We start from the raw sequence: 24,296 nt of genomic DNA, 5'->3' as shown, positions 1-24,296 counted from the left end.
AGGGATACAAGCTATGAAGATGAGCAGAGCTAGCCAAACACCTCAATCATGAAGTGGTACTCAATCTTGGTCCCGTCCTCGCGCCCCCTCGTCGTGAGCTCGGCGCATTTATCTGCGAGAATCTCCCCGACGACAGGCGCGCCGCAGTAAAACACGCCCACCTTGAACTCCTCGTCCTCCCGCTCCTGTGCGCTGCTGTCGCTCGACGTGTCGTCTCTCGCCGTGGCATCATCACCTGCTTCTTCTTGTTCTTGTCTTGCCTGGCGCAGGCTCGCGCGGTACGCGACCGTTTCCGCATAGTGCTCGTCGAGGATGATGTCGAAGTCCGGGCGGCCGTAGTGCGTCGCGTTGAGGAGCCCCGTGAGCGGGCTGGCCGGGTGGTCCGCTGTGCGGTGCATCTCGAGGAGCCAGCGGTAGACGTGTGTGACGATGCCGTTGCGCTTGGCCGTGACGTGGGTGTTGATGCGGATGTCGAGGTGGGCGTGGTCCTCGTGGGCGCGATGCCAGACTTGCGAGAGAGAGACCTCGTTTAGTAGGTCGGATAGCCAGAGGAGGTAGTTCCTGTCGCGGACGATCCAGTGAAAGTCGACGCGGCGGTAGTCGTCGGCAAAGGTAGCGGCGTGCGTGGGCTGGGGGTTGTGTGCTTTGCTGATGAGGTCGGAGGGCACCTGGTGCGGACGGTTCTCCGACTGCGGGAGCTTGTCGTCGTCTTCTATGCTCTTCTCCCCCTCTTCGGGAATCTTGGTGACATCCTGCTCCGGGAGGGACCTGTCGTGGCTGGGACCGCCGTGTTCGAGGTCGTCGTTGTACTGCAGATCCGCCAGGATACCCGAGAAGGGCGTGACGCCTATACCAGCCCCGATGATGACAGAGTGGCTGAAGTCGTAGAAGCGCTGGGCGGGGGCGCCAAAGGGACCGTTGATGGCGATCTTGATCTGGCTCTGGCCCGACGGGCCGCCCAGGCCGCGCAGCTTCGCGGTCCAGTTGCCGTCCGTCTTGATGTGCACCCTCATCTTGTTGCCGCGGCAAAAGGAGACGGTAAAGGGGTGCCACTGGAAGTAGGAGAGGGCGGGCACGTTGAGGAAGATGTACTGCCCGGCCTTGTACTTCCAGATCCTCTCGCTGGGAATGTCGGTCGTGATCTCGACCGTCTCGCCGTCGAGGACCTTGAGCGTGGCGGTGATGCGGTAGAAGCCGAGGACGATGCGCACGAAGCGCTCGACGAGGATGAGAAGCATGGGAAAGGCGAGGAAGTAGCCGAACATGGGCCACTGGAAGAGGCCTCTCGTCCCGTGCGCCATCATGAGCCCGACGATGGGGTACATGAGCAGGTGGCCGAGCTGGAAGACCTCGTAGTTCCAGCGTCGGACCGGGGGGATGCTCAACAGCGAGAGGACGTACATGAGACCGAGCGCGGTGAGACCAGTGACGCCGGGCAACGTGCGCACAAAGTCCACGTAGTGCATCCGCTGACCCAGCACCGCCTCCACCACGTCCTGCCGACTATCCGTGCTCCCGTACCGGAACGAGCCCGCCAGATGCCCAACGGCGTGCACGCTCGCCAGGACAATCGCCACGCACGAGATGCGGATGTGAAAGTCCTGGCTCAGGTCCCAGTTGAGGAAGCGCGAGACAAGGTAGGACCGCCGCAGCAAGGTCGAAAAGTAGCGACTCATGCTCAGGAGGAGGAAGAAAAAGGTCGGGTACAGGGCGCCCGCGCTCGTCTTGGCCAGGACGATGCCCCAGCCAAAGCCGGCCGTGTAGGGCGCCGTCGTGAGGTACTTGACGAGCTGCCAGACGGCAAAGGCCAGCTGCATGGCGACGACGAGGCCGAGGAAGACAATCTCGGGCCCGTGGACGGCCCAGTAGGCGCGGACCTTGCGCCAGTTGGGCAGTTTGCGGAAGTAACCCCTCTCGTCCTCCTCCTCCTTCTTGGCCTGCTGTAGGCTGGGGATCTTCCAGTCCCGCATGAGCTGGGCAAACTCGGCGCGCGGGATCTTGTCCGCGGTCCGGCCGCCCATGATCTGCCGCAGAAACTCATGGCGCGCCTTGTTGGTCCCGTCGAGACCCTCCTTGTCGTCCTTGGCTGGTCGTCGCGAGGCAAACACGTGGTGCGCGGCTGGCTTGGGGACGAGCTCGTCGTGTGCCTGGTCCAGTTTGTGCTCGACCTCGGCATAGTTGATGTGTCCGTCGCCATCCCTGTCCAGGTCATCGAGGAACTGGCTGATCTCGTCTTCGGAGAGGTACGTGATCTGATCCGCTGAGCGGACGGGGTGATCAGCAAACGAGGCGCGGTGGCCTTCGCGAGGGGAAGACATGTCGATCCTCTGGAGTCCTGGATGCTGGTCTCCAGGTGTGAAGGGTACCAAGTTCCGCGGCGCGATTGTAGAACATACCAAGATATGCTCTTCTTTTCACCAATTCTTGGGACGCGTACGTCAGCTGCCGCACGCCAAGGCCAGGAACGCCTGCATACACGTACCACGTACTCATAGGCCACAAGGCGTCCGTACCTATCGTTGGGTCCTTTATACCAACACGGCCAGAGATACATAGCACTAGACCTCAAGAAGAGGGATGCAGGACACAAGCGCCGGCAGCTGTGCCGAGAGAGCACATTATCCCAATACGAACCATCGGGTTGGCGACGTGCCGTGAGACAGAGAGCGCGACGAGCGAGGTAGGGCGAGGTGGGCTCCCGTGCAAGCAACTAGCATGACCTCATCTTACTGGCTGCAGGGGTCTGTTCCCTGCGAGGGACATCCTTTTAAAGCTTAGTGAAAGCTTGTTTTGCGCTCGCGGACCACAGAGTCTAGAGTCTGGAGTCGCTGGACGGTCCACCGCATCGACACGCGGTACTCCGTATTCATGTCCGTGTCTGACCGGCAGGCGGCGACGCCAAACTGACCCCTTTGGATGCGAAACCGACTTCAACTCTTCATGATTCTCGACTGTCTTGTCCTGTCTTTTTTTTTTTTTTTTTTTTTTTGGCAAGACGCAACTATCTAATGCGTGGAGGCGCGCGTTGCTTGGCTTGGCAGTGGCGCGGGTAGGACAATGGCCGGGAGGGATCAACAAGAAGCGCGAAATACTACAGGGATAACCAAAGCACCGACCCGAGATCCGCGTATCTATCCTACCCATCATACAACGGCTGTACGACTTGCCGACACGGTCCAGTTCCTAAGCAAGCCGCGACACCAGCCCAACCACGATTGCGCAACGTGTCGACCCGGAACACCAAGGACCTCGCGCTCGAAGAAGTCGCGAGGCAGCTGAAAGCCGGGCTGGTAATCCCTCATGGCGCCCAGTGTCTCCCTGACCACGTCGAAGCCGTATGTGTACTGGAAAATGTCGCCCGGGGTTTCTACACGCGCAGGTCTGTCAGCGAAATGGCATAGTCAGGCGCAGTTGGGCGACGAGAAACTCTTACGTGGAATCTGTTCGGGCGCCATGTACTCGGCCAGTTGGTGGCTGATCCTCTGCACCTGGTCTTGACCGGTGTTGCTGAGCGTCTGGATGGCTGAGGCGCGATTACGACGAACTTTCTCATAAATCGCCAGTCTCGCCTCAATGTCGGACGCGTCCGTCGCGCCATGCATGACTATGCCTAGAGCCACACCGTCCTCCAGGGCTTGCGCTCCGCCTTGCCCCTGATCTGGATTCAGTTGGTATGCTTTCTGTCGACATTGGATGCACTCGAGGACGTACGGGGAAGCATAGGGTGCGCTGCGTCGCCCGCGAGCGTCATGCACCCCTTTGACCATCTTGGTATGGGATTACGGCTGATCAAAGGCCACTTTTTGACCTCTGTCGCCTTGCTGCTTCTTGTCAGTCTGGCACAGGATATCCCGCGGTCGTCTATACCTCACGACTTGTTTCAATCGGGGCGAGAAGCTGGCAATCCTGTCCAAGACCTCTTCCACTGGCACGCCAGCCTTCCAGTCTGTCCAGGTCAGCGATTCAGCCTTTGCCAAGTATCTGTGCCACGTACCTTCTACTGCACCGTCCCCTCTCGGCTCATACACCAGGAGAACGAAATTGTGAATAGTGTTGCTGTTGCAGGTCAGCTCACATCACGCAGCACAGCGCCAAGACCTACTTTCGGCATGGGTAGGAGACCAGTCGCTTGTCAGCGGACACATCTGCGAAAATCCTCGTCCATCCGTCACAGCTCTCATTGAACCAGATGGTCTTGTCGTCCCTTTCCAGCACATCCGCGGGAATAAGGAAGCGATAGGCGCAGTTCATAGGTCGAGGGTCACACTGCGCAACAGGCTGACCGTGGACAACCTGAGTGGCCCCGGAGCGCACGCCGTCGGCACATACAACAAGATCACCCGTAACCTCCGTGCCATTCTCCAGAGTAATCGATGGTGTGCCCGGGTTCTAGAATGTCAGCGACGTACCAAGTCATACGCATCGCACCGCTGAGACGTACATAGGACACCACGCGCTGCCCAGCATGGATTTCAACCCTCGTCCCAGCACCCCGACCCGTTGCGAGCTCCTTCAGCCCCGAATGCAGATCAACGCGATGCGCATACCACAGCTTTGCACCGCCCACTCTCACAGCCGTCTCGCCGTTGGCCAGCTCAACCTCGGGCTCCAGCGTGTGGCGGTTGACCAAGGACGCACGCTTCTGCTGCACGAACCCCAAGGCCGTGGGGTCGAGCCCAAGGGCTGTCAGAAACCTCGTCGCGTTGGGAGGGACGTAGATGGCGGCGCCAACCTCGTGGAGCAGCTGGGAGCGCTCAAAGACCTGGACAGAGTGGCCGGCACGACGCAGAGACAGCGCAGCCGTGAGGCCGGCTATGCCAGCGCCCACGACGATGACTTTCATTTCTTGAAGTGATCAGATTCTACAGAACAGTTTGAATGCAGGAGATCCCAAAGAACTGCTCGGCAGCAAGGGCTTCCATCGGGTGGACAGCACGTACATGTGACTTATATCGCTGTTGCGAACATGAGCTTACACACGTGATCGGGTTCACGGCAGATCCAATGCCTTAGAGTCTCAGCTCTCAATCTTGGAGTTTTGCCTGACCTTGAGTAACCGACCTGCGTCGCCCACTTGACGCCCATGGGTGGGTGGTCTGCATGTTCTCTACCGTCCATCCCATCATTTGATAGTGAGACATGCAGCGTCCTTCGAGACCGAGAGCCGTCCGCGCGTCGCGCGAAAGGAGAGCGTGCGCAAGACACCAGTGAGAACGGTCACGACATGCAGTAGGTCATTCCAGCAGTGCCAGGCCTCTCGTTTGGTCTCGGTCCAGGGAGCCATTCACAAGGCTTGTCTGCGCCCCTTTGCCACCGGATCGAATGCTCGACTACGTAGCATCCAGCCAAATCGCCTGGATCTCTTTTCAGGATCTGAGAGCTACGCCTGGAGGTCAAACCACCGATAGGCTCATTTCTTCACATTTGTGCGGGTAGTGGCGTGCAGCGCGGTTAGCTCACGGTTGAGCTCAGGAGGACAAGCCGACTTCAAGGGAAACATTACCAGCCCGGAGGCTGATTATCAAACTCAAGCAAGCGTCGACAGGGCTGTGCCTGGGACTGGGCCTGGCCTTGCGCCTATAACTTCCGCGTCTAAGACATCTTGCGCCCGGATCATCGTGTGTGAGTGGGAAGCCACATGTTCAGCCGTGGCACCGCATCCCTTGCCATGCATCTTGGGAGAGACAATCTGACGAACGACCAGTCAAGCTTCTCCATGCTCCCAAAGCCCGAGGACTAGGCACAGTCTGACGCATGCGTGATGGTCTTCGGGACCGACTGACTTCTGGATATCTACATGTACCTGATGGCTCGACGGATCTGCCACACTCTCTCCCTCTCTCTTCCTTCTCCTCCAACCCCTGGCCCTCCTCAGACAAAGTCATCTCGTTGCCCCAAGAACGATTGCCGGGATCGTCGAGACACCGCACCATGTCAGATTCAGATCGAGTCGCCAACCTTGGCGAGGAGAGGAAACGAATGTGCACCGTTGCCCATGGTCACCATGACCACCCTCCGAGCGATGGCAGCACACTCAACGAGGACATCACGCCTCGCATCACCGTCAAGACATTTTTGGCCGTACTAGCTGTATGCTTGATCTACTTTGCACAACTAGTGTCCCTTGTGGGTGCTGGTGCAGTAAGTATCCCGACATGTGTGGAAATAAGTGCAGTCGTTGACATCAAACAGCAAGGCCAAACAATCGCGGGTCACTTCAATGACCGCGAACGCGTGTCATGGTTCTCTGCCACCATTACCATCCTCACCGTCGTTCTGGGACCGCCCATATCCCAGGCCACAGACTACTGGGGCCGCAAATGGTTCCTGGTCGTTCTCACGCTCGCCGGAGGCGTGGGCAGCGTCATCGTGGCGACAGCCACGAGCATGAACATGTGTATTGCTGGCTTCTGCGTCATTGGCATTGCCTTTGGGGCGCAGCCACTGCTGCACGCCATCACCTCGGAGGTTCTGCCCAGGCGATGGAGAGGCCATGGACAAGCCGCGAACATGGTGTCCAACGCGCTGGGCAGCATCACCGGACTACTGGTGGGAGGTGCCCTGAACCGCACAAACGACATAGCAAAGGACGGGTTCAGGGCGTACTTTTACATGGCGACGGGCTGGTACGTCGCCGCCGCTGTCCTCTGCATCGTCGCGTACAACCCGCCCCCGACAGAGAAGCAGCGCGAGTTCAGGGGGCGGACCCTCGACAAGCTGCGGAAGCTCGACTGGATCGGCTACTTTCTCCTCGCGGCCGGCCTGATCCTCTTCTGCCTGGGCCTGTCGTGGTCAAAGGCACCCTACCCCTGGAGCGACCCTCACGTGTCTGCTACGTTCTGCGTCGGACTCTTGCTCGCGCTGCTCCTCGTGGTGTACGCCATCTGGATCAAGAAGGACGGCATGTTCCACCATGGTCTGTTCACGGGCAACCGCAACTTCTCCATCGCCTTGTTCTGCGTGTTTGCCGAGGGCGTGGCCTTTTTTGCGGCGAACACGTATTTTGCCTTTCAGGTCAGTGTCTTGTACGAAAAGGACGCTCTCCTGGTGGGCGCACGGTACTCCATCATGCTCATCGCGTCCATGGTCGGCGCCGCCTCAACGGGGCTATACTGCGCAAAGACGAGGAGAGTTCGCTGGGTCACCGTGCTGGCATTCGCCATCTTTGTCGCCTTCTTCGCCTGCATGGCCTCCACCAACCGCCATACCGATGCGCCTGTCTGGGGCTATCCTGTCCTCTTGGGCTTGGCGCTTGGTATGACGCTCACGACGCTGATCACCGTCGGTCAGCTCTCCACGCCGCCTGAGCTCATTGCCACTGCGAGTGGTCTGATCATCAGCGTGCGGTCTCTGGGCGGCACGATTGGCATCGCCATCTACAACGCCCTCTTCCAGGACCAGATGCGACACCAGCCTCGGAACATTGGGACTGCGGCTGTGGCGACAGGATTGGAACCGGAATACGTCCCCGACTTCATCACGGCACTGACCGCCCACAACCGTACCGCGCTAGACGCCGTGTCCACCATCACTGACAAGATCATTGATGTGGGCAACGTTGCGTACCTAGACACGTACGTCGTGGCCTTTCGCCATGTCTGGGTCACAGGGGGTGCATTTGTCGTGCTAGCACTGGTGGCGTCCATCTGGCTGTACGATCCGGAAAAGGAGTTTAACAACGCGGTCGATGCGAGTCTGGAGAGACGCGATGTGTTGATTGCCTCTGAGAAGTGAGACATGGAGGGGTTAACTAGCGAACAGGCGGGCCTGTCTACGTGTATTCTTGTACCTGCTTTGTTTTAACTCGAGTAATCATTTGCCGCGGAGCGAGCTTTGTCTATATGCATGCCCTCGTCGGTCCAAGATGGATCCTGTCGAAACAGAACGAGACTCTTGCAGCGGGAAGGTGCATGATGCAGCATTTCCTTATGCAGATCCCTTGGTCGGAGGAGTTGTGAGCCTCGCAGGTCCAGCCAGGATGGTCCAAGCTGCCAAGCGCGCGGCATATTCTTTTCTCGCGTCATGACTCGAGCTGTTCTTAGACAACCCAAGCACAACCTCGAAGCGTTGCGCCGCTTCAAAGAAGCAGGCGAGAGGTGGACAGGACCGGAACATTCCTAGAAGAGACTTGGCAACCATGACTTCCCTGAGAAGGGAGAGCTGTCCTGACTGAGACATATTGTCGCAGCTGCCACCCGCAATTCCCCCCAACACGACAAGATCGAGCTCTCGACCAGTGTAGCTTGCTATTAGACTGCCTTTGTGCGTGTGCTCATTCCCTCTTCGCAGAAACAACACTCTTGCTTCAGAAAGTCAGCCAAGGACGGAGCAGACCTGACATCCCGACATCGCCGTTCCCAGACAGCAGCGAGCATGTCATGGGGATGGATCAGCCGGCAAAACGAGACATTGGAATGCAATCCGCATTCCCGGACCCCAGAGGCAAGACACCCTCATCTCCCGCCCCGGCAGGTCAACTACCGCGCAGTGGCGCCTCTGTGTGATGCGCCTCAGCTATGCGGAATCAGGCCTATGCCATGCACTGTTAGGGCAGCCATTGAAAGCGCAGAGACATCTCATGTTCCGCTGGACCGGGGATTTGCCAAAAGTACCAAGGAGGCAGCTACTGGCTTCAGACTGGTCTTCCTCCTCGCAGGTCTCCTTCTCTGCTAACATGGAGCTAACTGCCGTTCCAACTGAGAATGCGCCTTGGCATGGAGTTGACGACGGTGAGCAAGAGAGACATGTAACCTGCTGCGCTTCTTGAAGAGCAGGCCTCTCCCAGCGCCATTTGCGAGAGGGCGTGAACGAATCTCCTCATCCATTTGCATGCTTGCTTTCTTGCTTCTGGCTGCAAGGCACCAATCGTCATCATGTACGTGGCCGACATTGACATTGTGCCGCGCAACTATGGCCTTGTCGTGTCGTTGTTCGTCTTCGTCACCCTGGCCTTGCTGGCGGTCATCATGAGGATCTACACACGATTATCCTTGGTGCAAAATGTTGGCGCAGACGATGTGCTGATTGTGCTCGCCGCCGTGAGTCTGCCCACGCCCTGTTCTCTAGAGATGTTCCAACTGACCACTGTAGCTGGGCACTCTTGGCTTCCTCATATCCGTCATGGAGCGTGCGTGTTACCCCCATCTGTGCTACACCGTCGTGAAGACCCCCGACTGACAGACGAGAACAGAAATCCGATATGGCTTGGGCGACGGAGTCGACTACGCCGTGCTCCCTAACTTCCTGCAGTCCCTCTACTCGACCATCATCGCCTACACCGTCACCCACTTCTCCGTCAAGTTCAGCATTCTCTTCCAGTGTCGCCGCATCTTCAAGGTGCAGACGGCCCAGCGCCTCTTCCTCGGCCTCATCCTGTATCTGGCCGCGTATGGCGTATTCTGCTTCTCGAGCACGGTGATCACGTGCTGGCCGATTGCAAAGTACTGGAATGACAGCATTGCGGGCGGTTGCATCGACCGCATGACGCTTCATTATGTCTTTGCCGGCATCAATATCTTTAACGACATCTTGCTGCTCGTCAGTCCGATGCCGTTTTTGAGCGGGATCCAGATTGCGAGGAGGGCTAAATATGTGCTCATTGGTGTCTTTGCGTGCGGTGGCTTGTGAGTGCCTCTACATAGCGTCTGCTGGACTTGGCTGACCTTGTGATTCACAGTGCCTGTATCGTGGCCATCATCAGGCTTCACGCGCTGTACATCAACAACTCGTCACCCATCAACTTGCAGCCCGGTACGTTGGCCCCTGCTCAGGCTTCCTCTTTAGCACCCGCTGACCTGCCACAGTCACTGGTGTCGACATTGCTCTATGGTCAGGTCTCGAGATCAACGTCGCCATTCTCTGTGCCTGCGTGCCCGCCCTCAAGCCGCTCTTTGTCCGCGTCTTCCCTCGTCTCATCACATCCTTCTCAGACTCGGCCAAACGGTCCCGTGAGAACGAGTTGCCGTCCCGTGATAGGTCAGGCAACATCCATCTCCGCTGCTTCGAGCAGAAGCGTAACGTACATATCCATTCCGACGACCGCACACTGGTGGAGCCGGAGTACGACGAGGAGCGCGGTCATCACATCAAGCGCGTCTCCCACGCCGGCGGTATCGAGATCAAGGTGCAGAGGGACTTTGAGGCAAGCTCGGCGAACAACCGTGACGAGGAAGATGGATTGACAAAGATCGTGGCGTCCAGTCCGAGCTGGCAGCTGCGTGTGTCTGGCGCGGGCAAACGCGACTCGCTATACCAACCGCCTGGAAGTTGACCGGATGTTTGATACCCCTTTGATTCCGTAGAATGAATTTCCCCATTGTCATATGATAGGCTATTTTTCTGCCTAGAGGATATGGTGTTGTGGACCGCCACCAGGTTGTCCTCCTCAATGGCAACGCATCCCGCCTGCCAGCACGTTACAATATCCCCGGAAGAACAGCCTTCTTCCCCTTTGTCTTCTCCTCCCCAAAGGAATCCCTGTACCACGCCTTGCCGTTCACCGCCCTGGGTAGCATAGAAAAAATCTCATTCACCAGGAACGCCCTGGCAGGCGCGCACCCCCATCCGCACGCCATCCAAAACCCAAACCACTCAACCCACTCGCACAGGTAATGCGGATAGAAAAGATACTGAAACAATCCCGCTTGAGGAATCTCATATGTTCTCTTCGCCTTCTTCTCCCCATCCGCCGTCTTGGCCTGCTTCGCCCTCGCCCTGCGACGGATATCACGTAGATGCTCGTCATGAAAGTAATTACCCGCCAGGCCTAGACCAAAAATCACCACGCCCCCGACAAACTGCGTCGCGGACACGTGCCCTGCCCACTGCGCCTGCGTCACAGGGCCATAGCCACCGAGCCAGCTGCCGAGGCACACCCCATTCGTGATCTGGAATAGGAGCGCGCTGGACGCGTTGAGGATGTGCATGTCGTTGATGCTCGGCTGCAAGAACGGGAACGCCACGGCGCGGTAGAGGTAGTGCAGCACGTAGAGTCCGCCGAGCAATTTGTTCTGCCATGGTAGCGCGACGAGGCCGAGCTGCGCGGGGAGGGTGCGCATGCAGTAGAGGACGGCGAGGAAGCCGGGGATCTCCATAAAGAACCACGCCCATCGGCCGGGGAGGTTGAACATGGAGGGCTGCGAGGTCTTGCCCATGCCGTTCCACTTGGTCAACCATTGGATACTGGCAAACTGGTAGACGTTTTTGTTAGTATTGGACGCGGCTCGTAGGTGAAAATGCGCGCAGGCGCAACGTACCGACGGCATGATGGTCTGCCAGAGCTTGAGAATCGTGTCATAGCGTGCGCGTGTTGGGGGCACCCAGCCGACGAGGGTTCCGGTAATGCTGCTCATCATGCGGCTGGCGAGAGGAACGTTTGGAAAGCCTGTATGCTCGTAGATTTGAACAGCCTTGCGTATTGGTTAAGCTATGAAAAGGTGCTTTGATCAAAGATGAAGACAGTCAAAAATCAATGATGTCGATGATGATCACAGGGGTAATCGGCGGTGATCCGGCTACCCTACAGCTGCGCTTCCTCTCACTGCCTCGATTCTTCCACTGTTTTTTTGACGCATAGAGGCCTTTGATACGGAATGACGATGAAAATTTAATTATGGCATCCTATTTCGTAAGCACTGCCGTGTTACGCTTAACTACGACCGCACGCACAAGCTAACGTGCCAACAGTAACGTTGAGCCAGACCGTTCTCACTACAAAATGACACAGCTCAATTTCTAGGGCACAGAGTATCCCACATAAATATAGATCCCATTTCAAGCTCACTGAGGCTTCTTCTTGTATAGACTTTCAAACAGACGTACTCATCATGCATAATCGCTCATCGAAATCATGGTATACCAGTACCAGACAACTCCATGCCAAGAAAACATACGCGCGTCACATCACCACGCAATCCCGGTCCCGCTCGCGCCCTCCATGTGGCACCTGCGGCCTCGTCCCCGGCCCCAATGCATTACTCGCCCTCACTGGTCTGGCCGGCTGTGGTGGCGGCGTAGCATCACTGCTCAGCGTCGACGTGTTGGTGCTCGTCGCGTGGGCGGGGTGCCCTGGCGGTGGGTTGAAAGGTTCATCATGCGCTGCCAGTTCATAGGGCGGCGGTGCGTCTGTTCCAGCCGCCGCTGGTCGATGCGTGTCGGGGCCAGAGCGGCGCGGAGGCACCAGGGACCGTACAGTCTGCGTTGTCGGACGAGGTGGTTGTCGTGGCGCTTGGGTGTTCGGAGAGGGCACCGTCAAACCCGGCTGAGATGAGCTCGTTCGTGCTGGGGCGATGCTGCCCCGAGCACTCACAGATCGCCTGCCTTGGAGTGTTTGCCCTGGTGTTCGGTTGGCCGTGGCTGCCGGTCGACCTTGTTGCTCGATGTATTGGTTCGACAGGTTCTGCTCTTGCCTTCGACGGTCCTGCTCCTGCTGGTGGCGTTGGTCCTCTTCCTCTTGAAGCTGTAGGGCAAGGGCAAGGTCGCGATCTTCTTGCTCCATGGGCGAGAGGGGCGCCTCGTTGGACGCGCCCTGCTGCTCACGGCCTCCCCTTCGACCTTCCACGGTGGTCCATCCAGCCCCTTGATCCTCCGAAAAGCCACCAAATGTCGATGACGCGCCGTCTCCTACGACTCCAAAGTCACCCGACAGGTACTGCGTTTGGCGGCCACTGATGTCAACCAGACTCTCCCACACAATTTCCTCGTGTGACCGGAACCCTTCGTCGGTCACCAGGGTCACCAGCTCCTTTGTCTGTGGATGGCAGTATAGTGTGCTGAAATGGTCGTTGCGGAAGAGAATCGCAAACGTGCCGGGACGGATAGCTTTGGAAATGACCTGGATGCCCCAGGCTGTGATCTGCGTCGCAGAACCCTCTAGAAATCCCTTGATAGATATCAGATCCTGGTACAGTTGCTGATCCTGCCCTGAAAGTCCTTCGGATGAGAGCTTATGCTCGAGCTCCTCCTCCCGGAACAGCAAATTCTGCGCGTCTTCGTACGAAGGAGCCTGGCGCTCCATCGCATCGTGCACGGGGTCTTCTGGCTTCGGCAGCCACCCATGGATCAGCGGAATCTTGAACGTCGCGTACAGCCCCATCTCGTGCGTGTTTTCAAAGGTTCCTGGAATCAAGTTCGCTCGGTCGGCCGCGTCCAAGTGTGTCAGTGACGTCTGCTCGAATGCCGTCCGAATGGCCGGAGACGGTATGAATCGCGGGTTCACGTTCATGCCCGTGTGTAAGCCCATCAAGAAAGCATAAAGGTCTCCTACATCTGGCAGGGCGCCATCGGCGTCCGTCCGCCGAGGCGACATGAGCTCTTCAAACACGGCGTCGAGTAGTAAATTCAAGCTAATCTGCTCGCGCGACCGCAGGACTTCAACCAACGACGTGTCGCTTGCATCGGGCGGGGTGGTCATGGTAAGTGCATTGACCAAAGCCACCAGGGGGCATGGTCCGTTGGCATTCTGAATCAGGATGGGCGACACGCGGGGTTGCTGCGAGTTCGTAGCATCGTGCCACTTGATGTTCTTGATCTGATACGTCTCCGTTTTCGCATCAACAGTAGGTCTGTGGTTCAGTCCCGAGGCTTCACCAGACAACTTCCTGAGTGGCAGAGGCGGTCGCTCGCCCACAGAACCGCTCCCTTGTGCCAATGCAGATGTCCCGTCCTCGTCCACAAGTCGCCACTCATCGATCTGAGAACCAGCTGCCTTGCCCTTGCCTTTGTCGTTGGCGTCCACAACGTCGGAGCCCCCCGCGCTTCTATCGGGATTCGGACCGACGGGAGGCAACTGCGAGGCCTGAGGCGCCGTTTCCTTACCGACGTCAACATATCCCGAGCCATCATCTGATGGGGCTGATACTACGTCAGGTGACCGCGACGGAGATCTCGACAGATGTGAGACATTGGACTGCTGGCCGAAGAAGGGGTTGTTCTCCCCATAGCTCGACTGTGATGGTTGTGGTGACGGCTGGTCGGGGGGTTGAAGTAGTACAGGTGGTGGTGGAAGACTTCCAGGCACAGGTGGCAGAGGCGGTGGTTGCGCGGCCGCTTGCGGTGCGCTCGTAGAAGGAGGTCCCCACGGGCTATCGTCGACTGGCGCTGGCGATTTGAACAGCTCTTGTTGGTTGCTTGCCTGGTCAAGGACCGTGACGGAGGCGGGAGAGTATGCAATATTACCGCCGGGTTCCTGCGCCCAAGGATTCGGCTCAGTCGTGACCGTGGTGGGCGGTGTTGCGTAATTGGATGAGGTCGTGGTTTGCGTTCGCTCAGGCCCTTGCCCTTGCCATGGATTTGTGCTCGCACCGGTGTGGTTGATGTCCAGCCTCGCCAGTGGCTCGGTCGGTATATCAGGCTTCGCAGCCGATGGTGAAGAATCGCGCAGGAACGGGTTGGTCTGCGCTCGTCCGCCGCCAGGTCGAAGACTGTTTGGAACTGGTTCGCCCGTCGCTGACGCGGTCGTCCCACTCTCTTGTGGTGCGTGATCATCCCATGCTCCAGGTGGTCTATAAGGTTTGTATGTAGGAACGGCCGGCTTGTCGGCGCCCGTTGCCGGTTCTTCGTCCTCGTCCGAATAGACCTCCCAGGACTCCTGCCTCTGGAGTTGCTGGTTCGGTTGGTATGGCTCGTAGTTCGCGTCTGGTGCACCAACGGGCTTCCGATGAATGCCCATGCTGACGGCGATGGATAGCGGGGTCCGCAGCTGGTGAGGATGTAGGTAACAAGGCCGAGAGCCTGCGCTACTCGCAGCGTGAACAGGACGAAAGGTTGCAAAGAAGAAGCGGTGATCGAGTGGTAGTAACAGCTGCCATGCGAGGCCTCGAAGCCATTGTTAGCCTTGGACAGGATTCCAGGCTTTATGGCGGGAGAGCTTCTTAACTTACCGGCGAGGCAGCTAATGGAGGCTTAGTCCAAACTTAGCTAGGAGCGAATGCCACCAGCAGTACTGAATTGTTCAAGACCGCAATGTATTTTTGATCAGGCAGCATAATAACGCCAGGAGCCTCAGAAATCGAGGGATGGCAAGCTTGACGATGGAAGCCAGGGAAACGTCGTCAGCGACATTGCGCGTATCGACAAAGGTTGCCGCTCACGGCCTGGCAGCAAGCTTGAGCTCCAAGGTGGGCTGCTCCTGCCGTGGCGGCGCCCCTGGCGACTGACGTAATCCCCAAAACGACTCAAGCCACGAGTATGGCGCAGCTAGCTGGCCAAGCCACACTCCCAGGTCGACCATGAATCTCACTTCCGCGTCTTTCACCAAACCAGAAGTAAAAGGTCTCCACGGGCGTCTGACTCCCTTCGTCAGCAACTGAACGCGATCGTCAGATCTTGCGCTGCCTGCCGGCGCGACCATGATAGTGGCAAATGTCACATTACATATCTATGTACCAACCTTTCGCTGGTGAAAGTTGGCAGAAGTCATCGCACTTGGGACAGAAGTTGGCCTGATTTACATACAGTGTTGCGACACGAAATGATGTCGGTGCGCTTAATGAATGGGACAGTGTCCAGCCGCGCCACGCACTGGTCTTTTAGCTGGAACGACGTACAAGAGCTGCGACTGCATATTACAAACAAAACCATGAGCCTTGTCTGGATACCACAAACCTAGGCGCGTCTGGTCAACGTCGACACGGCTTGGTCTAGTGATCTCAGACTGCTTTGCTGACTAGAACGGTATCTGAGTTTGGATCAGTTGGTAGACACACATATTGCCGTCGATCCATGGCAAAATTTCGCTCGAAGCAGTGCAGTTCAGCCGTCATTGTCCCAGACTGAAGTGGCATTCGGTGGTATCTCCTGTATCCGTATTAGTAACCGCAGAGCCCCAGCGGATGTTCCTTGGGGAAGGGGAAAAAAAGAAGGAAGAAAAAAATAATGATAATAAAAGGGAGGAAACCAGGCTGCGGGATATGCTCGCAAAAGGTATCCAGACACGCAAAGCATCTTCTCGACTGTTAAGATCGACATTGGTGGTGATGGTTAAATCCAAGAGCTCAAACCCGTGGAGAGTAGTACCATGAGTAGAGACAAGAACCGCTTTCTTCAGCACAGCGGCGTCAATATCGTCTTCAAGGAACAGAGAGATGCTGAAGGCTTTCTCAAAGAAAGGATACAGCCTCGGTGATTTAGTCAATTTTTTGCATAGATGTTAATCAGTACACAAGTCCACTACACTGTGTACATGTTCGCACAACTACAAGAGCCCCTCCATGTCAGCCCAAGCTGACAACTTCACTCCTTGATGGACTCTAAATTGACGTAGCAGCGCTCTGGCTTGTACGTCAATGTCTCGACCGCGTCATACGTCGACAGCTCGGGTGCGCACTTGTGCAGCTTAAATCGCCAGACGAGCAAGACAAAGACGATTCTCAAATCCAGATACCCCAGCTTTCTTCCGTAGCAGCTTCGAGGACCCGAGCCGAATGGCAGCGTCGGACCTGCCTTGGGGTTGAAGAACGATCTACCTTGGTCGTTGGTCTCCAGCCAACGCTCAGGCATAAAGTGGTGAAGGGTATGCACAACCCACGATGACCCCGTCCCGGCAACCGACAAGCCACCAGCCAGGGCCTCATCAAATGCTGGCTCCGTGAAGGAAGGACCGCGATTCAGCATCATGACGATTGTGCCTTTGGGTATATGGTGACCCAGAACCTCAGTGTCGCAGGTGGCTTGCCGATCGAGAATGGCAAGCGAGCAAGCCAGGCGGAGGATTTCCTCCAAGACCGCGTCAAGATACGGTATACAAGTACCAGTGATTTCTTGCACTGTAGGCATGCGCCTCTCTTGTGTGGCAAGGGAAAAAGAAGCCCTGAGAGATGCGCGTAGTCGATCCTGGACAATTTGGTTGTCGGCAAGATGCTTCAGGCCCCATGACTTGGTGGTGCTTGTCGTATCATGGCCGCCAATGATGAGTCCGAATACCTGCCCTTGTTAGCATGAAATTTTGCCGTATGAGAGGAATACGCACTTCATCTCTCACGGTCTCTGAGAGGTAATCTGGAACTTCCCCAGCGCTTTCAGCGCAGTCCTTGACACGTCGAACCACGAAATCTGTGGCGGACGTAAATTTGACCTTGCCCTCTGCCAACACCGGGTCTGTCACATGCAGTCGCTCGACGGCTGCCATGATCTGCTCTTGTACGTATTCTCTCCTGATAGCAAGGTGGCGCTTGACCCTCTTCGATGTGGCCCTCATTATGTACCACGACGTGGTCGGACAAGGGGACGCCGCCAACTCACCCACAATGTCCGATGCACCGAGTGTCGCTTCAACAGCCGGGAGCTGTGACGGACTCCCGAATGTGACCTTGTGTTCCGTGAATGTAACAGGAGCACACGAGATTGTTCCTTGGTGAATGGCCTTGACTGGGAACGCATCGCCAAATGTGAAAGCCCAGGCAGCGTCAAGTGTCGAGTGAATGACATCGTCTGTCGCACTGAAGGCGTGTCCATTGGCAGTTCTTTCTTTCATGGTCCACAGCTCAACCAGGTTCAATGTGCTGCTGTAAATATTTGGCGCCGCCACGTTATTCAGAAAGGACTGTCCCATGAGATCCTGGATCAGCTTCCTGTGCGCCCTCCACTCGGGACCAGTCTTGAGATTGATGTGATGCATAGGCGCCTGCCCGCTCAGCAATTCGATAGAATAGTCTGAGCGATCCCACTCTTTTCTCTTGAGCATGATGGCTTGCGCCACTGTGTAGTCCGAGATGAGTACAAAGGGCTGTTTGAGTGGGCGAAGGAACAGCTGGCAGATGGGACCGTGCTTGCGGCTTTGCTCAAGGAGCCAGTCCATGGTGTTGCCCGCTTTGAATACTTCGATTATGTCGCCTTTGAAGCCCATCCAGGACAATTTGTTGCGAGGGATGCCAGGTAGGGGCCGACAGGGGCCGAAGTGGAAGAAGGCCTGGATGCACAGGAAGAGGCAGACGAGGCAGACGAGAAGGATAGCCAGGCCTGGACCCAATTTATGAGCTGGTGACTCCATGAAGCCAATACGAATGGCAGGGAGGACCATGTTGGTGATGTGTGATGGTGTAGACATGGTGGTGCTTAGATGCGGCATGGTGGTCGCGACTCGCGAGAGAAAGGGGGCCGCAGAAGTTCAGATGCGATGCCCTGAAAATTTTGATCGTACAACTCCCGAACTCCAGTCCCGAGAAAAAGTTTTTGAGCAAGTGAGCTGCTAGTCATTTGAGAGTGACAGATGGGTCAGGACGGATGATTGTCAGATGAAATTCACTTGAAGCTGAGGCACCATCAGAGGGCACGTGTCTGCCACTGCACCATGGCGAATGCCTCTTCACCGACATGACAACGTTTGCGAATGTTTGATCGACCTTGTAAACCTTTCTGCAATACATTATGCCAGCTTGTTCTGCATCTCAAGACAGCATGAAGAGATAGGACAAGGGGACGAACACACAAAGAAATGGGGTCATTGATTCATTGTGGTTGATAGTTACGCCTCTCAACTGAGCGCGGCGGCGCTTCTCTTTGAGATAGTGTTTAAAATATCTGACTGTTATTACAGCTCGACTTGCAGACGGATGATGTCGCATTTCTCCGAATTTTCGGCGTGTTCTGCCAACGCATCCTGGAGCAGCAGGCACCCGTCGGGAACGGCTCGGCCGGTTGCGAACAACGAAGCGGTCTGGTGTGTACATCCAATGTTTGCGCTTGCTCTTGTAAATCAACAATTTCGAAACAAGTTCCGCAGATGATGATCAATGCTTTGTTGGATTCTTTTGTCTACTGGGTGGACATGGGCGGTCAATGGACTGTGTACAGACATTACCTCACACGTACTGATTGCAGGTTTGTCTGCGGCGAGAACTCAAGGGCGAGGTCGATGCGGCTCTGAAATGAACTAGTGAAGAAGGCTATTCTGTTCTCAAGCATGATCGCGACTCTCGGCACTTGTTAATTGGTAGTAGGCATAAGATGGCGTCAAGTTCAAAGTCTGCCCCTGCTCAATAGACCGCCGTCGTACTCCATGCGGCCATGTTCCAGCTCTCTTCAATGCCACACGACCATTCCATTGAGCACAGAGCTCTGCAGACTGTCACTTTTTTGACTCTGCATGGCTTCCCGGTTTTGGCCGGCTGATTCTCCCCGCGATGCGACTTTGAAGATTCTTCACGCGACCCATAATACCCTTGGGATGTCCTTGCTCCGAAGGGCCAGCCGCTGCTACTGGCTCCGTGGGATACGTTTCGGTTGGCTTCTCAGGTGGCTCCATGGCGTGGAAAGTTGGCTGCTGTTCTTTTGAGACGTATAAGCCTAAAGCTTTTGGTTGGGGGTCAATGTGGACTGGTGAGCTGTTGGTTTTAATGGAGCATTGGTAGACAAGACTACATTGTGTAGGAGCTGTAGGCTAACTCTTATGGTTCTATGAAGCAGATGAAAGGGTGGCAATGCTTCGACCAATGACTCTGTGATCGTACCGGTTTAGCCAACGGGTAAAGCGAACACTGGGTCACACACTTGCGTCTTCCTTGGTCTGGGGATGCTTCACTGTCCAGACCGAGCTTGTACATCAAATGTTACTGCTTCGATTGATCGCAAGCAAAATCCCAAATCAATTGGACAACATCATGTGATGTTCACGTGTCGGCTGTAGCACCGAAATCGACATCCGACAGCCCAAATGATTCCGAAAACACCCCTCACGCGACACTCTGACGCATTGTCCCACAGGCCGAGTCAACTGGACATCATGAACTTCCCTTCTGCTTTCCGATAAGCCAATTTCACTTGGAAGTCGTTGGAATCAACTTCGCTTTAGCCATCCTCGCAAAGACCCGCTCCCACGTTTCCTTGACACTCCTCTCCTCATCAAAGCCCAACTCATCATACACCCTGCTCATATCAAACTGCCGATCCAAATCAAACATTGTGAGCAGAAAATACTCAAAGCCGGGGATGACACGGCTATTGTCCGCTTGGCCCTTGACTAGCCCATATTTTTCCTCCATCGCCTCCCACGTTGCGTAGTTCTCCTTGATAAACTTACGCACCTCAATCGGGTTGTCATGTGGCGTCTTGACCCCATTGAGGGAGAACAAGCTGCATAGTACGGGCCACTTGTCCTCCCATGTACTCGCCTTCCGCTCATCGGCGACGTTAAAGGCCTGTCCCTTGGTTGTCTTGGGTGAGAGCATAATGTGAATCGTCTGACGTGCAATCATGTCCGACGAGGAATCTTGGCACTTTGCTTTCCAAGACGCATCTGTGCCGGGAAAGGGGCACTCCGCGCCCGCGCCGTGCTTCTCTCTGTACAGAGCGAGGAAGAAGCCCAGCGCCATTCCCAGTGAATAGAAGTTCTGGTTCGGCACGAACCCGATGATGATATCGGGCCTTGTCTCGGCCCAGGACCATGTCTTCTCTTTGGCAAACCCGGTCAGCCACTCTAGCTGTGTAGTGTAGAAAATGGTCTCGGAGCCTGGGGGTCCCAGTCGGGGGCCGTCCTCCTTGAAAGGTGGCTTCAGGTACTCTGGACGATCATGAAGAAGATGGCAACCGTAAGTCTTGGAGCCGGTTTGGTTGACCACAAAAGCCAGCGAGGGGCAAAGTCTGTCGACGGCTGTGATGGCGCGCTTGAACATTTCGATGTTATCCTTCACTTCGACGGCGGTGTCGGTGCTAGCTTTGAAGGCTGGCTTTCGTCAGCTCCATTTCTTCCATGCACAGATGGGGTGTCTCACCAAGGTAGACTACATGTGTGACATTTTTTATGCCGGGAATCGCAGCGAGTTTGTGCTCGACATTCTGCTGGGATCCCTCGAGCAAATTGATGCCCGAAGTCACGGTGAGCCTCTCATCCTTGGGCCACAGAGCTGCTTGGGGATCGAGTGGACGGTTCGTCAGAGCGTGTACGCCCGACCACACGCTCTTCTGAGGGTAGTCGTTGAGTATCTCATTGACGAACGCCCATCCAGAAACGCCGGAGGCGCCGAAGACAAGTGCTGTGTTGGCCATGTCGATTAGCTGTAGTCAATGGACGGAGGATGTGTGAAGAAAAATGGCATTTCCTGAATCTTTGCTACTCGTTGCATGCATCAAATTTAGGTGCGTCCGCGGTTAATTCATGTTGCTTGTCTCCTCGCTTGAACGTACATGGTAGGTTGTTGCCCCGCGTGGAGTCTGGGTGAGGTTTTCCGATACGGAGACACTCGTCGCGCAACCTGAGTCCAGTGACTCCAGTCCACGGCGATCATGCCTGAAGTGGCAGATACTTTTCGAACAGCTTGACGGGAGCGATACGCTGCCATGGTTGCGTCAAATCAATGCTCAGCTTGGGGTGCTTGCGACGGATGTGTCCATCTCAATGAACAGCTTAGGTAGCGCCTAGCTTGACACGAACTTGGAGCTTGTCGCTCCTGGTTGACCTCACACGCGATCAAATTGTCGATCTTTGCCATATTCTGGTAGCGTTTTTGGTCAGAGGACACCAAAAGAACTTCAACCCCTGACGCTGCATAGCAAAAGCACGACGACAGGATACCGAGATCTCACCAGTCCCCACGATGTCTTGCGTTCACAGCAAACTTGATAGCAATCAAACCAGTCAGTAGCCAGCAGATAGACACGAGCCACAAGCTCAAGAAAATCAGGCGTCACGCTATTGCAAGAAGAAGAAGAAGAATCGAAGCGCGCAACAGGGGTCATAAACGCCACTCATACGATCTAACCACCAACCATTGGAGATACAGACAACTGAGCCAGGATAATCACAAATCAGCCAGACCGACATGCAGTGATTTGTCACAAAAAGGTAGCTCCAAGTTTGGACAGGTGAGGCTAAGGCACACACGGACATGCCCGGCTCTCCCATGCCAGGATCATGACCGTTCAGAATCACCAACCAGGAGGCTCTGCTGCCTGTCTCGGGCAACGCGAGACATGTGAGTGAACCCAGTTGGACCCTTGTCTCCGTCGTGCGTGGGATGATTCCCGCATTGGTCAGTTCATGTGGTCATGTTTGTGCAGAACTTCGAGAACGATTCGAGAAGAATTCGATGGCCTGGAGGACCAGGCGTCTTGGCCACTCGGCCGCCCACGTGCTCCCCTCCAAGAAGCAGCTCATGCGAGGCGTGACTGGGATATCGGCAAGCTGAATGCCGAATCTGCACGTTACGGTCACGTCTGGCGTGTGAAAGAACAGTACGGAGACGCTCAATGCTTGTGTTTGCCCAGACTGAACTAGGCTTTCTTGCATGCGTCTGGGCGTTGGTGATATTGCCTAGTTGGGACAACTTGGCCCACGGAAACGGTAAACGAGATGAAGCCCGTGAGTTGCAGAGTTGTTCAGGAAAACCCCGAATCTGCCAGCGTGTCAACCAGAAAGTGACTTGCTGATCAGTCCACGCTGTATGCCAGGGAACGTTGGTGAAGGCGGCATCACCCACATGTACAATGCTCACGTACGAGCATGAACGCTGGAAGGGATAACAATGCCAGGCAGGACTGCATGAAGGACACTAGGAACCTCCCGAACATGATGCAGCTCGGAGCTGGGCAGAGGCGAGACGGGGACTGCATCTTCGATACGCAGGAACAGATCGCCGTACGAGGTGGCGTCGTGGCGACGTCGAAATAAGGTCGGGTCCCTCCGGACAGGGTGTTTCTGCAGAATTATGCCCAATGTCGCTGGCCGCATGCGCTCAATACGCAAGCCAACTTTAATCGTGAGGCTGTTCCAAAGCTGACATTCTGTCCATAACCTTCTCGCGGGGCTGGGCGGCGCCGCTTGCCGTGCCGATATCAACGGCGCCTCCAAGTTAAATGTGATAGAGAGGCTCCGAGTCCGTTTAAAGGACGGGTACTTTTACTCACTATGCTTCATAGCAACGGTGAGATTGAATCTAGACTAGTACATCTGACCACTCCTACGATCCGACTGCCCAAAAGATGGCAAACTCAAATCACCAAGGGCCATTTTACAGTTTCGTCCACAACGTCTGAGCAAAAGTTTCTGCGGAGGCGGGCAAGGCAGACTGATAGCAATGCAAACTGGCTGTGGACATGTCCATAGAGTTCATCGACTCAGTGGCCACGACTCCCCCACGTGTGCTTGTCCCCGGACCACACAGGCTCGGTGCCTCGCGGCACGCCTGCTCGCCCACGGACGATTTCAGTGGTTTCAACCTTTCACATGGACAAAATTGAACCTTGCATGGTGCCGAAGTCGGGCGAACCCGCTACTTCAGAAATTAGAATGCGCGGCTCGTGGATATTCTCGGTTCACGAGTCATATACGTATGTGAAGAGTTTCCAAGGCGTAGTCTACGTACCTTACAGGTGAGTCGAATTTGGAACGCCTGAGGGGTTGTGGATGATGAAAATCCGCCGCATTTTCCGCTACTTGTAAGAATGCACGTGCGCGCTGTGTACTCTGAAGACAATAGTCACGTATCTCAAGAGATCCGGAATACTCCGGCGGGCTACAGCCAGTGGTACTTCAAATCGACGATAAAGATATGCAAACATGACCGTTCTGTGATATCGAGTTGCCCAGACTAGATTTGAGTGTCGCCAGCCGTGTGTGATCATGTTTGTCACAGTTGCTGTAGGGTAGGGCGCAACGCGTGAGACAACTACACCTAAGGACTCACCCCTGCTTGTTGGGCAGAGACCCCACATATCGAAGCCGTCACTGAGTGCCAGTGATGGGTTGATCACACACGAAAGCTGCTTGCGATTTCTACATGAGCTTGCCACTGATGAGGCGCAATGGCCAGGCATATGCTGCGTACTCATTGTTTGTGATGCTTCGCTGGAGCCGTAAGGCAGCCCACTATTCCTCCGGACGCTCTACAAAACTGAGGCAAAAGCCCGACTTGGAGCGTCGCGTGATTCATTACGGGCCTGGGAAAAGTGTACGCACGGCAGGAGCGGACGAGCTGCAGAGCAAGCGATGGCGACTCGAGCCTCGAATCGACAAAGATGGAAGTCATTGGCATCGACGTGGGGGACGTCAGCCTCTCAGCAACGTTCACGGGGAACGTGCTTTGACAGGCGGACGTGATTGGTTGTGGGTGGGCTGCACTGCTAACAAGCTCCGTGCTTATTTACAAGCTTCGCTGCTAAGCTTGTAGCGCTGACGGCAGGCTTCTAGAAGCCAAGCTTTTCGAGGGGCTGCAGGTCCAGCAACTGCCGCACGTGCAGGCATCCCGCCTTCTCATTGGTCCATACGCGCAGACAGATCTGCTGCATCCAGATCTACTCCCACTAGCGGCCCTTTTCCCCCCTCCGCCCCTCCTCCCAGTCCATGCCATCCCACCCTGCCTGCGGTC

The 24,296-nt window shown here is 56.0% G+C and overlaps 8 protein-coding genes across 8 annotated transcripts; 2 read left to right on the top strand and 6 right to left on the bottom strand.

The window, feature by feature from the left end:
- Positions 1 to 29: 29 nt before the first annotated feature.
- J7T54_007316 (uncharacterized protein) lies at positions 30 to 2,318 on the bottom strand (the record flags this gene model as incomplete). Its single annotated transcript, XM_051507004.1, has 1 exon — positions 30 to 2,318. One exon carries the CDS (start codon positions 2,316 to 2,318, stop codon positions 30 to 32), a length of 2,289 nt encoding a protein of 762 aa, XP_051361693.1.
- Positions 2,319 to 2,774: 456 nt separating this feature from the next.
- On the bottom strand, positions 2,775 to 4,843 carry J7T54_007315 (3-hydroxybenzoate 6-hydroxylase 1; the record flags this gene model as incomplete). Its single annotated transcript, XM_051507003.1, has 8 exons — positions 2,775 to 2,910; positions 3,202 to 3,367; positions 3,434 to 3,658; positions 3,712 to 3,821; positions 3,868 to 3,946; positions 3,995 to 4,056; positions 4,103 to 4,389; positions 4,442 to 4,843. 8 exons carry the CDS (start codon positions 4,841 to 4,843, stop codon positions 2,775 to 2,777), a joined length of 1,467 nt encoding a protein of 488 aa, XP_051361692.1.
- A 1,088-nt stretch (positions 4,844 to 5,931) lies between these two features.
- J7T54_007314 (siderophore iron transporter) lies at positions 5,932 to 7,734 on the top strand (the record flags this gene model as incomplete). The annotated part of the gene is made up of 2 exons (XM_051507002.1): positions 5,932 to 6,090; positions 6,193 to 7,734. The coding sequence occupies 2 exons, from the start codon at positions 5,932 to 5,934 to the stop codon at positions 7,732 to 7,734; spliced, it is 1,701 nt and encodes a 566-aa protein (XP_051361691.1).
- A 1,139-nt stretch (positions 7,735 to 8,873) lies between these two features.
- On the top strand, positions 8,874 to 10,270 carry J7T54_007313 (uncharacterized protein; the record flags this gene model as incomplete). The annotated part of the gene is made up of 5 exons (XM_051507001.1): positions 8,874 to 9,038; positions 9,091 to 9,127; positions 9,191 to 9,623; positions 9,677 to 9,750; positions 9,804 to 10,270. The coding sequence occupies 5 exons, from the start codon at positions 8,874 to 8,876 to the stop codon at positions 10,268 to 10,270; spliced, it is 1,176 nt and encodes a 391-aa protein (XP_051361690.1).
- Positions 10,271 to 10,415: 145 nt separating this feature from the next.
- J7T54_007312 (uncharacterized protein) lies at positions 10,416 to 11,354 on the bottom strand (the record flags this gene model as incomplete). The annotated part of the gene is made up of 2 exons (XM_051507000.1): positions 10,416 to 11,189; positions 11,256 to 11,354. The coding sequence occupies 2 exons, from the start codon at positions 11,352 to 11,354 to the stop codon at positions 10,416 to 10,418; spliced, it is 873 nt and encodes a 290-aa protein (XP_051361689.1).
- A 542-nt stretch (positions 11,355 to 11,896) lies between these two features.
- On the bottom strand, positions 11,897 to 14,668 carry J7T54_007311 (uncharacterized protein; the record flags this gene model as incomplete). The annotated part of the gene is made up of 1 exon (XM_051506998.1): positions 11,897 to 14,668. One exon carries the CDS (start codon positions 14,666 to 14,668, stop codon positions 11,897 to 11,899), a length of 2,772 nt encoding a protein of 923 aa, XP_051361688.1.
- A 1,562-nt stretch (positions 14,669 to 16,230) lies between these two features.
- Positions 16,231 to 18,016, bottom strand: J7T54_007310 (Cytochrome P450 1A1-like protein 1; the record flags this gene model as incomplete). Its single annotated transcript, XM_051506997.1, has 2 exons — positions 16,231 to 16,920; positions 16,979 to 18,016. 2 exons carry the CDS (start codon positions 18,014 to 18,016, stop codon positions 16,231 to 16,233), a joined length of 1,728 nt encoding a protein of 575 aa, XP_051361687.1.
- Positions 18,017 to 19,751: 1,735 nt separating this feature from the next.
- On the bottom strand, positions 19,752 to 21,422 carry J7T54_007309 (3-oxo-Delta-steroid 5-beta-reductase-like protein; the record flags this gene model as incomplete). Its single annotated transcript, XM_051506996.1, has 3 exons — positions 19,752 to 20,656; positions 20,706 to 20,966; positions 21,365 to 21,422. The coding sequence occupies 3 exons, from the start codon at positions 21,420 to 21,422 to the stop codon at positions 19,752 to 19,754; spliced, it is 1,224 nt and encodes a 407-aa protein (XP_051361686.1).
- Positions 21,423 to 24,296: the final 2,874 nt, after the last annotated feature.

Source organism: Emericellopsis cladophorae (assembly GCF_022114955.1).
Source record: "Emericellopsis cladophorae strain MUM 19.33 chromosome Unknown NODE_27_length_275652_cov_118_915141, whole genome shotgun sequence".
Lineage (NCBI taxonomy): Eukaryota > Fungi > Ascomycota > Sordariomycetes > Hypocreales > Bionectriaceae > Emericellopsis > Emericellopsis cladophorae.
Note: the sequence above shows the minus strand (reverse complement) of the source record. Positions and strands in the feature narration are given on the sequence as shown.